This window comes from Scardinius erythrophthalmus (assembly GCF_964197995.2).
Source record: "Scardinius erythrophthalmus genome assembly, chromosome: 11".
Classification (NCBI taxonomy): domain Eukaryota; kingdom Metazoa; phylum Chordata; class Actinopteri; order Cypriniformes; family Leuciscidae; genus Scardinius; species Scardinius erythrophthalmus.
In genome coordinates, this window is record NC_138231.1 from 40,304,131 (window position 1) to 40,322,097 (window position 17,967).

The following is a 17,967-nucleotide window of genomic DNA, read 5'->3' on the forward strand; positions in this document are numbered from 1 at the left end:
AGTGGTCCTCAACTAGGGGGCCGGGGCCTCAACAAACTTCCAGGGGGGCATCAAGATGACTTATAAGACAAAACAAGCATTAAATTTAGCTAAAATAACTTTTGAGTCATGCAGCATGCCAAGCTCTAAAATATTTATTGAAATTGAGAAGGGGGCGAGGCGAGACTTCATGAAACACCTATTTTCTTCCAGGAAAGTACACTTCACAACATTCACAAAAAAAAAAAAAAAAATCATTAATAGTGTGTTTAAACTCACGGTTATGGTTAGGGATGCACAGATTGACCTGCAATTGTCTTTTTGTATTTTTACGGCCGATTTGTCCGGAAGTGAGCCCGCGTGCACAGACTACATTGGAATAATTTGCGAAAATGTCATTTGTGCGGAAGCATTGTCCTGGAAATGCAGAGGTTTTGCCTGTCTGAGGCACAGATACCAAGAAGCGAACAGCCGTTAGTGTAGTGCGCACAAATAAGAGCCGCTTTCCTGCGCTCGCTGAAGTTGCGCGAGAGTACCTGTCCGCGCCCTGCACAAGCGTAAACAGTGAACGTTTGTTCAGCTCATAATACTTTTATTTAGTATTACTGGTAAAGACCTTTTTTCTTTACACCGAATTTAAAAACAAAAGCAAATGCTGATTAAATAGCCAATCATCTTTGTTTGGATTGTTGAATGTGTGTTGATTGTGTTGTTGTGAACTATGCAGTTGTTGCCTTTAATTTCACATGGTTACAGTTAATGTTTTAATTTAAGGCCAGTTTTATGTAGTTTCAAGTTCAACCCAATTTAAAAACAAAAGCTAAATGCTGATGCTAAATGTCAGTACCATGTTTGTATTGAATGTGCTTACTGTGCAGTTACTGCCATTAATTTCAGATGGTTCAGTTGGTTTTTAACAGCCAAAAGCCAGTTTGGCCTGTTAAATACCAAATAAACATCTTGTTTTGCTTGTTTACTTATATTCTTTCTTGTTTGTTGCAAAAAAAAAAAAAAAAAAAAAACAGAAATCGGTATCGGAACTGGCTAGTTTGCGGTATCGGAATCGGCCATGAAAAATCATGATCGGTGCATCACTAGTTATGGTAAGAGGCGTGACATTTTTAAATAGTTGACCAATCAGAGCACATTACGCTTTTCAGAAGGAGGGGCTTCACAGAGATAGGAACTAAACAGAGCGTTACAGACAGACTTGGAAGAGAGGTACTACAACAATGTAAATTATGTGAAAAATAATGTTTTTTGAACATTTAAGCATGAAAAGTGAAACCTATTCTAGTAGACCCCAAAAACTACTTGACTTAGGGCATCATATGGCCTCTTTAATGCACATTATTCCAAAGGGAACGTTTTTTGACTTAATCATTTTTAATAACAACAACAACAACAACAACAACAACAACAACAACAACAACAAAAAAAACTCCAAAGCTCCTTCCATTTTCCACTGATGTTACTTTGGCCATGTATGATATTAGAGAAGATGTTTGTAGCCAAATATCTTAGCAAATGCGCACTCAATCTGGTTGTTTCGTTTTTTTTTGGTACTAATTTTTAGTATGGTTTTTATTTTTTTAATTATTTAAAAATTATTTAACATTTTTTTTATTGAATTAATTATTAGCTTTTAATAAACTCATTCTTGAACCCCAGGGGGTTAGCAAACCTGAGATAAACAGACAGCACAGAGGAAATGGGAAATTGTTGAGGCGAGAGAAGGGGAATGGGCTTGAACAGCCAAAATCGAACCTGCGAGCCATTTCCTAACAATCAGCTCACAAGTTAACATAGGTGATGTGAACATGTAAGCTGATTGTTAGGAAATGGCTCGGACAGACAGAAGCACTTTGATGAATCTAGATAGAGGTCATATCAGTGCAAAGAGTTCATACTTTCAGGAGCGGAGATCTTTACAAGCAGGATGGATTACGAACCTACAATAAATCACAAACTTAAGATCAAGATCATCTCTTAAAGAGTGCTAATGTGTGTGTCTGCGGTGGCCTTCCAACATTCCACTCTAATTCACATTGAGCCAGAGATCCTTCTGTAAGTTGGCTGGTTTGTTCAATCATAAAACCCTCTCAGCAGCAGCAGTTATTTCTGTGTGTATGTGTGTGAAATTATAGTCTAAGAGGGTCTGAAAGTCAAGGCAACATAAATCACGATTAATGGCACAAACACACCCAGTGTTTCTATGAGCCGCTATTAGTCACACAGAACTGCCGAACTGCCATAAACTCCTCAGACAGCAACACAAACACGTGCCACTCACATCCGCTGTTAACGGGCATCACAGAAAACGTCCTCCCTCTTTCAGTTTGACAAAACATTCCTATTCTATTGTGAACATTCTATTCAAGTAACATTGTGAAATATTATTACAATTTAAACTGCTTTTTTTATATATTTTAAAATGTAATTAATTCCTGTGATGGCAATGCTGAATTTTCTTTATTACGGTTTTCACATGATCCTTCAGAAATCACTCTAATATGCTGATTTGACGCTCAAGAAACATTTCTTCTTATCAACGTTAAACACAGTTGTGCCGCTTCATTGTTTTGTTGGTCAATTGAATGCATCCTAGCTGAATAAAAGTATCAATTTTCCTTTTGAACTAGCGTTTTTTTCACATGTACAAACACTTTAAACTTTGCAGCACAGATCTGAAAACCACATATCACCGTCAAAAACAAAGTGAAAGGTAAAGATGTGCCGCTGGAGTGGAGAGACTGATTACCATTCTGAACTTCCTCACGCTAGTGAACTTCCACAACGCTGCACTTGAGCACCGTCCAAGATGGTGACTTAACACACAAGTGTTCGCTTAGTGTACACACCCCGAATCAGCCCAGTCAAAAGTAACACCTGCTCTTAAAGTAAATAGGACAGATGCTCATCCTCCTGCTTAAAAAAATAGAGAGAGAGAGAGAGAGAGAGAGAGAGAGAGAGAGAGAGAGAGAGAGAGAGAGAGAGAGAGAAACACACTCAGTGACCCCCACTCAAACCCTGCAAACCTCTCTCTCTCTCTCTCTCTCTAATCATTTTTTTCTTTGAAAGAACTGAAGATACTTTTACTCAGCAAGGATGCACAAAAAATCCATAAAAAGTGACAAAAAGTGAAAAAAAAAAGTGTTTCCACAAAAACATTAAGCAGCAACTGTTTTCAACATTAATAATAATAATAAGAAATGTTTCTTGAGCACCAAATCAGCATATTAGATTGATTTCTGATTTCTGAACTGAATACAAGAGTAATGATGCTGAAAATTCAGTTTTTCCATCACAGGAATAAATTAGATTCTAAAATTTGTTTAAATAGAAAACAGTTTTTTTAAATTGTAATAATATTTCACAATAATATTACCATTTTTACTGTATTTTTTTTTTAATCAAATATATGCAGCCTTGGTGGTGAGAAAAAGAGGTAAGAACATTAATAATGGTAGTATATCAAAAGTAAAATGCTCTCTTGCCTAAAAAGACATGGCACCTAAAAAATATACCATGCAAATACTGAGATTCATCCTTGACAAGGTACAGACTGAGAAGACCGTGTCCATCAAAGCCATTCAGAGTCGCACAGACATCCAGGAGAGGGTTTATCACAAAATTAGGTAACTCTTTATTTTGATAGTCCACTTTTAGACATTCTACTATAACTATAAGTAACTTTGCAACTACATGTCAACTAGCAGTCATTAGAGAATTAGTAGACTGTCTGTTTAAAATCTGCTAATGCTTTATTTTAATGCTCCCCCAACAGACATTCTGTTGACTATACAAGTAACTTAGTTTTCAACTACATGTAAACTTATTCCACTAACCCAAACCCTAACACATAACCCTAACATGGAAGTTGGTTGACTTGTATTTGTAAAGTTACAGTAGGATGTCTAAAGTGGACCATCAAAATAAAGTGTAACCCAAAATTATATACATCAATGCACCGAACATTTAATAATGTATGAAACAATGAAACTGTGTCTTATGAGGGGAACACTAATAAGGACTGTGACAGCATGAGTCTGTCACCACAGTATGAGGGTCAGTGAGTGATCTGACTGGAGTCTGTGTCTCCATCACTAAACACAAGCTCATTATCAATGTTTTTGGCACAGTTAGTCTTATTCTCCATTCTTTCTTAATGACTGGCTCAAGAAATATTAATTCTTACATTTTTTCTTCTTTGTTTACTTTCGGTTTTCTTAGTTTACATTAGTTCACATTATTTTATTAACTATATTTTACTTTTATTTTTGTTACTATTACTTGATCATTCGTACTGGTTTTATTTTTGTTTACAATTTCTCGTTTTATGGAGCTGAAAATGCTCTGGCAATACCAATGTAAAGAGCATTTCATTCTAACAAAGCACACTGAATTTGAAAATTTAACAAAAAAAAAAAAGTGCTTTTCTGTGGGCAAAACAAATTTGACCCTATGTGTCTTCCTGCAGAGAATGACAGTTTTCCTTTGCCTGGGTTTCTGAGAGCTGCACATCCCTGGCTGTCCACAGCTCATTTGTTCATTCATTTCCTACAGCCAGAATACGCTACATCTACTCTGCAATAGTTTTGCCATGTATATACACACAACGCCAAAGACATGTCAACAGTTATGTTTCGCACTGGCGGTGAGGAAGTCAGCTGTTGTCCACCATTTAAAGGCAGGGAAGCTGATTTGTTTCAGAAACATTTTTTGTTATGCTGGTTGAAAGTCTCTTCACATCCCGATAGCATTCACTAAGTTAAGTGGTCGAAATGTATTTATTTGTAGGGTGCAACATGGCTAAAGGCATACCTTAAAAAACATGTTCTTTTCACTATTCCCATAGTGTATGATTGCAGAAAAATGGTTTGTATTGAACATTGATGGAAAAATTATAAAAGTGATTTACTTTGTTAAAAAATCATATAAATGTATGAGGTGGCAAGGTGGGGTAAAATGCTCATCATTTAAAGGGTCATGACACCCTAAACCAAAATTTCTGAGATTTTAACAGAGGTATGTGTGTTGAACACCATTGAAGACAATGTTAGCATCTGTTAGTAGGGGGGAAATGGTTACATTTTAGTTTTTCTACGCTATTTTCGTCTTCGTCTTAAAATCTTCATCGTGTGTGACGTGGCAGAGCACGATAGTACTTTGATGACTCATCGGTGTCTCATAATTATTAATGAGACTGAGTTTTTTATCCAATGAGAAGACACTTTCTCTTAATTATTCATGACACCACGTGGATCTTTCCAATGACAGACATGTCAAACTATGATATCGCGTAGTAGATGAGAGAGGTAATGATGGGATGCGCGTTTGTTTTCGTGGTGCAAAAGTTCCAGTGCATCTTTCCTCGCGATGCTGCCAGGGCTAGACTCCGGCCATCAACCACAGACACATCTAAACAATGTGTGTAGCAACCACTCAACTGGAGAAAGGTGGACTTCGGCCTTGTACACCAATGCAGGTTTCGTCTTGCGAGTGATGCAGTCCCGAGGACTTTCCTATCGCTTCAGAGGTGTGTGTGTGTGTGTGTGTGTGTGTCTAAAATGTAACCCTGACCGTTTTACTTGCCTTTTGTTAAATAATCACTCGTTATTAAAATTTAGATATTTCGATAATACCTCAATTGTATGGAACGTATGCTTAATTTGTGCAAATTTCTATGTCACTGTCCATCTTTATTATGTGGGATCTAGGCTATGTACGGAACGTTTTTTTTTTTTAAGCGAATTTCTTTTTATTTTCAAATATATGCATTTATAGTGTGTATATAAACAAATATATATTTTATAATGACATAATTATACATATACATGTGCATTTATATGTTTTAAATACAATTATAAGGTGTCAAGTGTATTTCATTAGACTATAACTTTGCCAGCTATAAAAAAAATCTAGCATTTTCTCACGTTTTACCACTGATTTTTAGTGACAGTCGATATGCATGCATGGGCCACTGGCGATGACAGTTTCCACCCTCCCCTCTCCCCTGCCGTGCCATACCACACCCACTCCCCTCCCTTCTTCTCACAGCCACCACGCCCAATTAAGTTGCATTTTTCAAAAAGATTGTGAGCTAGACTTGAGCTTAAAGAGGGGGGTGTCATGACCCTTTAACAAATACTTTAGGTAAAATAATATGTTTTAAATAATGTCTAAGTAAATACTTGTTCAAAACAACCACTTCAGCAAAGTTTGTACAATGTTATATTTATTTTGATAAATAAAATAATTCTTTGTTGTTCAATAATTATAATTGTTAAATATAATAAATCATAATTACCTTGAACAAACCTGAAAATCATTAACAAGACCTTTGTCTCAAAATGTATTCAATAATTTTAGCGATTCTCATTTGCTACTTAAATATACAAAAAAACATCAAATATTAGATCAAATTAGCACAGAATCAACTTTGCGCTGCTGCCCGTGATCGCGTCAAGGATCAGCCAAATTTCCACGTGCATCTTGAAAAGCTGGTGTTTTTGAAAGTGCTGTGGCAAGTTTGTGCCATCTAGTGGTTAAGAGGGAAATAAAATAAAAGGGCGCTTTTTACCCCGGTGAACCTTTAGCCCCATTGTATACCATCTGTGGAAGGTGTAGGACCATAAAATGTTTGGTTCAAAATGGTATGATGTCCTACCGCCATCTCTCATCTCGTGACACTTTATAAACTCTGCTTTGTGTATTCATGCATTTTGGAGATTCTCTGAAGAGGAGGAGGGGAGGAGGGGGGGGGGGGGGGTGTCATGCTTTAAAAAAGCTAGCTGCTCCAGAAATTGCATACTCTACCTTTAATTTCATTGAGGATGGTTGATTTTTTTTTACGAATTGAGGTTTAAAGAACTGCGATCTCTCCACATGCACATGTGGCTGTAACATTACAAGGCTTCTGCACTTTCCTCTAGCAGTGTACAAGGCTGGCTCTGTGTAGTGTGTTTTGGGGAGTTTAGGAGCTGACTGGCAACCGTGGGCGCTCCTGGTGAAGGTGTTGATGGTAAAGGGTGAGGCTTGAGCAGATCAAAGTGGATGACAAACCACTTAGCAGTCACTTGGAAAAAGCTCTAGTATACCTTAAGAATGCATCACTGACTTTGCTTAAAGGAATAGTTCACCAATAAAAATGAAAGTTAATTTATATATTATTCACCCTCTTGTTGTTAGCCTGTATAGTTTTTTTTTTCTATCCGTGGAATACAAAAGGAGATGTTAGGCAGCCAGGAATAGTAAATGATGGTGGAGTAAATGATAATCAAGTAAACTTAAGTTGCATCAGTCCAGTAAAAGTTCGGACAACATGTTCGACTGGACAACATTTTTAGAAGTATGCTGGGCCTTTTATTTACTTAAAAAGTATATGAACTATCTAACAGATGGTAGAATTTTGAGATTGCAAAGTTTTGATCATGTTGATAAAAAGGTCTTAGAAATGCATGTATCAAATATGAAACAGCCTTTATAGGGTTAGATGACCTGACAGATTATAGATCAGTAAGTAATCTGCCACTGACCCCTCTCACAAAAACTAGCAGAACGAAAGCAAGCATGCACTGCTCATGCTAATGTTATTCTCAATTTCATACCAACACAATGACACAGACTACTCTTTACGACTACACTTGATGACCCATATGTTATCGCTCTCTCTCTAATAGACCTCCTCAACTGAACAGCTGAACATACCTAAATTCAAGTGCAGAAATAGGCAAGACTAACTAGTCATTTGTTTCTTTTGTCCCAATGAAACATACAGCAAAAATTAAACAATAAAAAATGGAATTATAAAGTCTCTTTATTGCCCATGTGAGACAACTACACCTGATCTTGTCTATATACATATGGACTACAAATAGGCTATATTGCCAAACCCCAAATCAAAGGTTAAAACTTGTATCAAAACGTTTTCTTGCTTTACCAAGGCAGACAAAGACTTCACTAACCTCTGAATAGCCTTTAGCAAACTATAGTGCAAGTGTTAAACACATACAGATCATGCATAAAAGATAGAAATAACACACAAAAGTTGATGCCTGTTGAATTTAAGATGCAGCATGAAATATGGGTTGGACTGCTTTGACAGAGTGAACATGACAAGTACTTTATATCAGATGGCTTTCTGTAGTGTTTGTGAATAGACATAACTGCATACAGACTGAATATGGAAAACAAACAGTTCTTCTATCTAATTTATTACAAGTTAAATGGATAGTTCACCCAAAAATAAGTTTGCTATTACTTACACTCATGTTATTCTAAATATGACTTTCTTCAAGTGACAAGTTTCCCAGTGCCCATTAACTTTGATTTGTTGGGGAAAAAGATGCCAAGTTAATTGTGACTGGGGTCATTCTGAATAACATTGTGTTCCAAAGAAAGAAAAAAATCATACAGGTTTGGAACACCATGTGGGTGAGTCAATTATGAAAGAATTTAATGTTTTTTTTAATCAACTATCTCTTTAAAACGTATTTTACATATGTAAATACCCCCCAAAACAGGTCTGACTCCACACACGTTTTCCTTAGAGTCACCGAAAAGTGAGGACGCGGAAAAGCAAACCTGTCCGAACACGTCTATTCAAGAGAACGCACAGAAACCCGTGGGAATCCAACATCTACCTCGGCGACACACAGAGGAAATGTTGGATACTTTAATGCCGCGACGAGACAGCAGTCGGTACAAGTATCCAAACACGGGGGAAAGCGAGAGGAAGAGCGCGAATCTTACCGAGATACTGCCTGATCTCCAGCAGAACTTTAGGGGGTCCTCCGTTCAGCTGGTAAAACAGTGAGCCGAGACAGAAGAGCAGCAGTGTGGCCATGCAGAACGCATAATCGCGCAGGGAGAAGCGAAGCCTGAGAGCCGATAACCAGAATCCCTTTCTGCTGTTGCGATCTGTGCTGTGACTCGCGCTGTGATTGTTTAGACGGGGACTGCTGCTGTAATTCTTCATCGTCTCCTCACATGGAAGCGCCGAGAATGGTCGTCACCCATCCGCCTCTTTAGATAAAAACTTTTCAGCCAACATTTAAACAAAAACTGAAGCCGCTTCACAGATTAAATGCGCGCGCGAGAACGGAGGCGTTCAGGTGTTCGTCCCCTGCTCGGCCGTGTTTTCTCGTCTGCTCTTGCTGAGCTATTTTTGCGAATGAAGTTGGGAATCCATCCTCTGCTTTTTGGGGTTAGTGTCGGTGTCAGATTACCGAATGTGGAGGAAAAAGTTCAACCGAATTCCCGCTCACGCGCTGCCGTGTGCAGCTCAGCACCACCAGGCGGAAGACGCGTGAAAGCGCTCGAGACACCATCACGCATCAGCATCAAATCCACTAATTATTCGATCAATCTATCTATCGTAGTCAACATTTGAAGTGGATCAAAAAAGTTCATCAAAGTAGTCCTCCTAAGACAAGAACGGGTATATTTCCAAATTCATGTATAACTTTGATGAAAGGTTTTGATCCACTTCAAATGTTGACCTATCTATCTATCTATCTATCTATCTATCTATCTATCTATCTATCTATCTATCTATCTATCTATCTATCTATCTATCTATCTATCTATCTATCTATCTATCTATCTATCTATCTATCTATCTATCTATCTATCTATCTATCTATCTATCTATCTATCTATCTATCTATCTATCTATCTATCTATCATGAAAGCGTGGCATTTGTCAGAGTGGCAGAAGGCTTCAGTGTAAAAACGAGGCATATTTCCAGGTCATTATTGTTAAGGCACAAAGATAGAAACCATTTTAATTAAATATTCAGCCAAGAGTAAGGTTTATGAGTGAGCAGATTTTGACCATTTGAACGAAAAAAAAAAAAAAAAAACTAAATTTGACTCTTTCAGGCATGTAAGTAAGTGTTAGAAGAATGATAAAAGCAGTCTGTCTCACAATGGTTTTATTTATAGTGCAACACTATATCTTTTATTTCACTGAAGCATTGTAAATCAAATGAAATATGTCTTTATTTAACCCACCCGGAATATTATCATGTCTGGTGATTGCCAAATCAAAGGGTGGACAATGATAAAATTTCAAGTCTTAAGCAGCGTTTGCTTTTAACTATTTTATCAAAAGAAAGCAAAATTATAAAATAAAGATTAGTTTACATGTTCTCAAATTACGACGTTTATTTGTAGCCTACTGTTGAAACTAGTTATTTGTACTTAGAAATAAATGATATTGGGTCACTTTGCCGTAAAGTGTACGCACATGGGTATATAATTGTAAATCTGTTGAAAGCATGAAGACTTTGATATTTCTTTTAAAATTTTGGTGAAATAGGGTTGTCTCACTGACCTTTTGTATCAGACAGGCTGAGAAATAATATACTGTTCAAAAGTTTGTGGTCAATATAATATTTCAACAAGGATGTATTCAGTTGATCAAAAGTGCAGTAAAGACTTTTAAATAGATAGTAAATAATGTTTTTTATAGATTTCTATTTCAGATACTTTTAAACGTTCTATTTTTCAAAGAATCTTTTAAAAACAACGTATCATGATTTCTATAAAAACACTCATTCTAATAAGGAAGGTTTCTTGAACAGCAAATCATCATATTAGAATGATTTCTGAAGGATCATGTGACACTGAAGAGTGGAGTAATGATGCTGAAAACACACACAGACACGTACAGTAAGGAAGAGCAGTCAGTGTGTATGATATTCTTTTTTTATTACACCTCAAAGGGACAAATATTTTAAGACATTTTTGTTTGTAAATACACAAGCAAAACCTTTATGGACAATCATTAGCGAACTGAAACCAGATAAAATCATTTTTATACATGTATTTTACAATGGTCACTGAAGCATGTCACTTGCTAACTATAGGTGAAAGAGTATTGCTCTATGATGTATAATACAGCTAATAATTACATTTGATGTAAAAGCAAAAATAAGTTATTTTAAATATCAATTACATATACAGAATGTGCAACCACAGTTAATCATTTCATATATGTAATTAAGACCCAGTTTTATATCATTTAAGTTGAAATAATTAACTGGTCATGGTTAGTTCTGTAATTAATTAACAAGTGATTATATTTTTAACAGATTTGATATTTAAACAGCTCAACTCAACCATCCACATTTGACCTGAAAACAAACATGTTAAAAAAAAAAGAGAGAGAGAAACTGTAAAAGTGTTGATTTGTAATCTCATTTTCTCCACAATGGAATTAAAAAAAAATTCATTCTTTAATAAAGTGCTTTTTTTTTTTTTACAGTAACATTTCATGAAATATATTTTCGATTTTAAATACATAAAAAGCCTCATTGTTATCAAATCACTCATCTGATAGCAATCTGAAGGCAACCATTCTGATATAAAGGAATCTAACGATTCTCTACGGCAATTTAAAATGTTCATTAAATTCTTGAGCGTTATGGTCTAGAAATTGTGCTGCAGTACACATACAAGAGAAACTGACATGAGGGAGACATACAACTCTAAAAGACACCGTTTCATAAAACTGCAAGGCCTTGGGGAAGCATGACCGGTGTCTTTCCGTAAGATCTTTAGAAGCACCTGCATGTACTGAAACAAGGCGAATTCTCAATCAAAAACCACCTGAGAGTGATTGTACGAGAAACTCTCTTCATTGTGCTTAATTTGGAGCAATGTAATGCTTTAAATCTGTCACGTCTGTCGGCTAACCTTGTACTTCAAGCTCAGTTTTCACTTAGGAGCGAGCGAGCGAGACATAAGTAAAGTTATGTCCATCCCCAGTTACCTCATAACACCTTATTCTCCCTGAAAAACACACACACAAACGTCATTAGCAATGTGTTCTGAATGGCAAACAAAATAATCAAAAATAACTGTAAATCAATCATCCTTTTTTTCCTCACAAACAAAAACAACACAATAATGTGGTTATGTGACTGACTTTCACTTGAAAAATCAAAACATAAATAACGCTTCATGATCTTTCTTCCTAATTTTGAAATCATGGCTGAAGCCCCAGCTTTGTGAAGGTCACTAGAGTCAGAACGCTCCTCCAAGCTATTCATTATCAGTTTTGATTTGATGGACTTATTTTAAGGCTAAGACTGTGTGCTTTCAAGAGCTTGAGGCTTTTTCTAAGATTCAAAATGTCTTCAACACCCCAGTCAAAGTGCAAGGCAATCTGGGGCGTAAGAAAAAGAAGATAAACACCTGTACACATTTCACTCCAGCAAGAAAACCACAGCTGTGTGATGCATCAGTCGCATCAGAGATGAGTATGATGAGAGATGCACGAGTATAACGGGCAACATAAATCGATACAGTAATAAACTTTGATATGATGCATACTGTGTGAATATTGTGTGTTTAGAAGACTGGGAAGATTAAATGTGCTGTAAATATAAAGTATTATATTAAGCGTAATACAAGGAGTGATGCTAAAATGTAACCACGAAGAAAGAAACGAATGCAACGGTTTGTACAACATAGTACATACTTGCTAAAACCGTGACCAACTATTGGCCTGAAATCAAAATGTGCATTGCTCTGAATATCCCCATATGGCAACTTCATGCTTTTGGGAATTTTAGAAACACCCTTTACTTTGATATACTGTATGCTTTGAGAGATAAAGTAATATTCTATGAACAAAACCTGCATGAAATGACATTGCTTTGGCCAGGTGACATACTCTTGATATTCACGTGCTTCAATAAGCACAAAACCTTTTTTCCTTTACAGTTTTTTTTCTTTTTTCTAAATAAATCTCACGCTTCCCGAAAAAGCGAGAAAGGGTTTCAAAACAGTCTTTAAATTCATACAAAAGCATACATTTTCAGAAAAAAGTGTGCTTTCTTTCGACAGGCGGTCCTTTCAGGCCCGAACTAGGTGTTTCTATGGAAACATCTGTTGATAAGCCCACAATAACAGTCCTTGGAAGGCAGATCAGCCATTTCTGTTTCTGTAAATGCCAAAAGGCTTGAGATTATAAGACGAAAAAAATTGGGGGAAAATTCGGCAGCTGTTGTCCAGGTCCGAGTTGATCCATTTATTCTAGTTCATAATAGCTCATTTTAGTATTATGACTGCCCTGAGCTGCTGGCTGTGACTAGTTGGGCTTCACTGAGAAGAATGCGTATGTGATGGTCCTCCTTCAAGCCAGCTTCCCTCGCTCTTGTCTCGTTTAAGGATGACACACGACCCAGCGTGTCAAAGCCTGCAGCCAATAGAGGGGCAGAATACATGGGCATTCCGATCGACACGAGCCAATCAGGCACAGAGCTCAAATGAACAGGAGACGCTGGCTTCCGACACATGTCAGTCAAACCTCCCGAGGGAATCTGCAGAGAGAAAGAAAACACAAAGACCAAATGTCAGTGCTAATGCAGTCAAGTAAATAAAGAGTATCATGATCTAATCTGACTCGCATGAATGTGCTAAAGAAATCTGCGAAAGTAACTCACAGCCATGCGGTGCTCCTTACGGAGCTGTTTAACTCTGATCTGATCCAGACTGGACGCCACGTCCTTCACTGGTTGCTGGAAGTCCTCCGAGTACCTCTGTACTAAGAGCTGAGGAATACCACAACGGCCGTGCTAAGAAACGGAGAGAAAGGGAAAGATTAGCCAGGATAACAAGATCTAGCGGAGTTCGCCACCTCGGTTAAATCACCTCAGAAACTTTACAACCCCTAAGAGACACACAAGTCCGGTCTTCAAAATATACAAAATATGAGGAGAATTCTCTTTGCTAACACTGCATTGAGTCAAGCTAAGCTGTGATTAGCGCTCAGCTAATGTGAGCGGAGCAACGTTTGTCTCAGGCTGTGGACTCAATAACAACAGAAATTATCAGATCATAAACTTCACTTCATGTGGCTTTTTAATTGATTTTACGGGTGGTAGGGACCGAGCATACTTGGAAATGGAGGTTGACTCACAAACAAGCAAACTTTATGTGGCAATTATAGCATTACAAGGAGAGCGAGACTAAATTGTTTGTTTAATGTGAGATTCAGCGCTTTAAAGCTAACATCACCCTGTGTGGCGTAACAGATCCAGTTTAATCCTTTCCTGGATGTCTTTGTTAGCACACCAAATGACCATCTTGGTTCTCTAAAATAAACAGTGTGGCTTTATAATATTGCAAACCAATCAGTTTTTTAATTGTAGTAAATCTCAATAATGGAAATACTCGGCCATTCACTTTGTGAACAAATCAACAATCCAATAGCACATGAGAGCCACAGTGTTAACGCTCCTCTGGGAAATCAAACAATGAACAGCAAACAAGCTGCGAGAGGAGACTGTATATACAACTTATAAGCATCTTGTTAACTGAGGGATTAATTCAAAATCTACTCAAAGAGATTCAAATATTTCTTGTGCCTAATATGAGATCCATCTGATAGGCTGTGGGTCCAGGCATAATTGGATTGGCTGCCAATAAAAAGCACTAAAACTCCAGGCAGTCTGTGCGGTCTGAAACCTCAAGCTGCTCCAGTGTTTTTACTTTAGAAAGGGGACATTTTTCACCTCTTGTTCACCTTTTTGTTTGTGATAACCTCAAAGAAGTGATTTGGAATCAGGTTTGTTGATGGACGTGCAGTGGACTCCAAGGACTCAAGAATATGAACCTGATTTGAGATGTTCTATGAATACTAAACTCCCTGCTTATAAATTACACAAAAGGCTAGTCTTCCAATCCTTCCACTTTTCCACTGCTATTGCTGGCATGACTGAAATTACTTTTTTAAGGATACAGGATATGTGATAGTTATGTCTGTCCTAAGTCATGCATTTTTAGCAATTAAAAATAGCTAAAGAAAAGGAGATAAGGACAAATAATTGTACAGAGACCTATAGGTACTATACGGATGTCTTGTATGAAAGTTAATGAGTGGAAATTAGCGTTTGGATGAGCACTGATTAAAATGTATGCTTCTTTCCGTTTCTCTTGACACTTGCAAAAGAACTTCCAGCAGTAAATGGAAGGAAAAAATAAACCGGCCATGACTTTCCAGGGACAGTGGCATGGTTGAGTCAAGCCTCCAACTGGTAATCATTGTGTTTCTGTTTAGACTGCTAAACTGCTATAGTGCCACCATTTCCCACACCATTTTCTCCATATGACGCATTTTATAAAAACTTATAAAAACAGTCACTTGAACATGAAGTCCATAAGCAGGGTTCCTCAAATCCCTAGAGTTCTTCACTGTCCTGAAGAGTGTAGCTCCAAGCACAAAGACATCTGAGCAAGCCAATCAAGGTCTTCAGAGTTACTAGAAAATAACATGTATTCTTCGAGATAAATTAGAGCTATTCTTCTTTGCCTTCCAGGAAGGGATATGAGGAACCCTGTCATACGGTGTCCCATTTGGCATTTTAAGATTTCGAAAAGTGAACACAGCATTACTTACTTTATCGGAGTATGGCTCTTCAGTGAGGTCAATCCCTTCCGAGCGCATCCTGTCCTCCAGCAGAGTCTCGAGGTCAACCATTTTGGCGTGGGAGATCTTCCTGCTAAGGGCGACTTTAGCACCGTGGATCTGACGACATGCTGATTCAGGCAGGTCAGACAGCCAGGGTGGACTCAGAGCAGCGGGAGATTCACCTGGTGATACTGGAGAACTCTCGGAGGGAGTAGTTGGGGTGTATATGGGTTTTGGGGGTAGGGTTGGGGTATTTGGCACCGAACCAGAAAGCACCAGTGGAGGGTGGCGCAGACCATTTGGCAGATGTTCTTTGGACTTTTTAGCAGGCACAGGAGGTGGGACAGGTGGCTTTTTAGGGTGAGTCCGTGGAGCCGGGCTAGTCGGGGCAGAGACAGGTTGGCGGTTTGAGATCTGAGCAGCAGGCAATTGACTGACCAGGCTGAGAGGAAGCTGTGTGGGAACCATAGGTCTCTGCAGCGAGCCTGTCTCTCTTCCAACAAAACTCTGGTCCTGTTTTGATTCTACAGGATCTGTATTTTTTTCTCTCTCCGGTCTGCCTCTATCCTCACTGCCACGCTGGTCCTTCCTCTGATCGAAGGCCTGCTCCCAGTGTATATCCCCCAGAGAATGAGAGCGCTTCCAAGACTCAGGGGTCTCCTGGGAGCCCTCCAACTCCTCACAGCTTCGGCTGACCAGTATGCGGGAGGTTTGTGCTGCTTTGGAGCCCTTCTTGAGGCCGAGGCTTCGCAGGTTGAAGCTCTTTATGGGCCGGGGCAGAAAGGTCTTCTTGCGTTCCTTCTTGGCCTGCTGCTGAAGAGCTTCGGTGGAGTGAGTCATGGGAAGAGTGGGATAGTCTGTAGATTTTACACCCCCGCAATCAAATCCAGATGAACCACGGCTGTGGTGCGACGACTTGCGGCTCTTACCTGAAACAGAGATTCGTGCTTTCACATAAATGAATTAAATCACATACAATTGCTCAAAGGCTTCAGAAGGTACCTCATGTTTATTTTTTTATTTTTTTTGGGGGGGGGGGGGGGGGGTCTAAGTATAACCCTGATGTCATAAAAATGCTAAAAAGGAAGAGATAGTATTGTAGCAATTTGTTTTCACACATGAGTACAGCTCTTCCACTTTCTCATTGATGCATTAGCCAAACCAATAATGCACACTATTATTGGTTTGGTTCATGCATTAATGAGTATTATCATAATTAAAACCAAACTACTACAATCTGAAATATATGCTGTCAGAAAATAAAATGCAAAAAATTGCACCTTCAGGTAGTATCTTCCAAGGTATCTTATCTACCCCCAACGGATGGCTATTATTACCTTAAGGGTACATATCAGCAAATTGTGGTACTAAAATGCACACTTTAGGAGTACATACATAAAAGTCACTTGAATTTAAAAACTGTATAACTTATGTGAAACATTAAATACAATATATATTTTTTAAAGGTCTCAATGTTTTAGTCTGCAGAAAAAAGTATGTCATAAAGGTTTAGAGCAACACTAGGGTGAGTAAATTATGACATTTTCATTATTTGGTGAACTACCCTTTTTACAAGCAAGAAGAACAGAACAAGTATCTATAAAGGAAGTAAAGGTATGAGAAAATACAAATGTTTACTGAACAGGTTAGTGGTAACATTGTTGAGCAGGCACCCAGAGGCATAATTCAATTCACAGTTCAATGTTTAGTGATTATGTAAGGGTTAGTTTCAAGTTAAAGATTAGGGGAGTGTTAAATGTGAGTGTTAAGGCATTAAGTGATAAAAACCACAAATTCAGATCATATTTATTTTGAAAGTGGCATCTTTTCTCAAGTATCAAGTATACTTAATATGCTGAGTATAGAGTTAGTGACAGTCAAGCTATTTAAGATTCCCAGAGGCACAACATTTTGTATATTAAAATAATAATATATAATAAATAAAATGATAAATGAGCATTTATATCCAGGGATCTTAAAGATAAATGTAAATAACAAACAAACAAATGATTATGTCATGGTTGAGAAATGATGCAAAGAATCTGGAAATGAGAGAAAGGAGCCTTCAAGGCTGCATTTAAAGCATTGTTTCCCAGGGCCATTAGTCATACTTTAACAGAACCAATGACTCAAAAAACTGATGGTGACAAAGCAGCATATGCTCCAATATTGAATATAATAAGCTCTGTACTGCTGCTCTTAAAAGAAATAAATGGAAAAGTAATCAGCACAGAAATAATAATGTCAGGAGGTGAAAAGAGATGAAAAAAGCAAGCTGACCAGAATGCAGGAGATCAAAGAATGGATTTATTTTCCACATTGGCAAATTGCACATAATTTCTGATCCATTCTCCACACACACACATACATACATACATACGCAAACTCATACTCTTGACATACATAACAGGAGGAGGGATCAGTCAGTGTTTTAAGATGCCAGTATAAGGTTAAAAAGGCATCAGAAGAGTGAAACCCTTAAACACTGAATTTCTTTGGAAATACAGAATGAGATACGGTCCTCTCACTACATAAAATCCTCTAAAAATAGACTTAGTAGATTA

General features: G+C 37.7%; 3 protein-coding genes across 13 annotated transcripts in view; all 3 read right to left on the reverse strand.

Moving 5' to 3' along the window:
* Window positions 1-9,319, reverse strand: part of usta (uronyl 2-sulfotransferase a) — a 66,841-nt gene extending 57,522 nt beyond the window's left edge. The window contains exon 1 of one of the 2 annotated variants that reach the window (XM_081378818.1): window positions 8,734-9,319. In XM_081378818.1, coding sequence (XP_081234944.1) covers window positions 8,734-8,959 — 226 coding nt within the window. In that variant the 5' untranslated portion in view covers window positions 8,960-9,319. The remainder of the gene's footprint in view (window positions 1-8,733) is intronic. The other variant, XM_081378817.1, reaches the window with a different exon arrangement.
* hpcal1 (hippocalcin-like 1) overlaps window positions 1-17,967 on the reverse strand; it is a 180,361-nt gene that overhangs the window by 109,603 nt on the left and 52,791 nt on the right. The gene's annotated exons all lie outside the window — the stretch shown is intronic.
* The window catches only part of LOC308698826 (SAM and SH3 domain-containing protein 1-like), a 231,575-nt gene continuing 224,306 nt past the window's right edge, over window positions 10,699-17,967 (reverse strand). For all 10 annotated transcript variants that reach the window (XM_081379207.1, XM_081379206.1, XM_081379204.1 and 7 more), the window contains 3 exons: window positions 15,392-16,332; window positions 13,437-13,568; window positions 10,699-13,313 (listed from right to left, as the gene is read on the reverse strand). In XM_081379207.1, coding sequence (XP_081235333.1) covers window positions 13,053-13,313; window positions 13,437-13,568; window positions 15,392-16,332 — 1,334 coding nt within the window. In that variant the 3' untranslated portion in view covers window positions 10,699-13,052. The remainder of the gene's footprint in view (window positions 13,314-13,436; window positions 13,569-15,391; window positions 16,333-17,967) is intronic.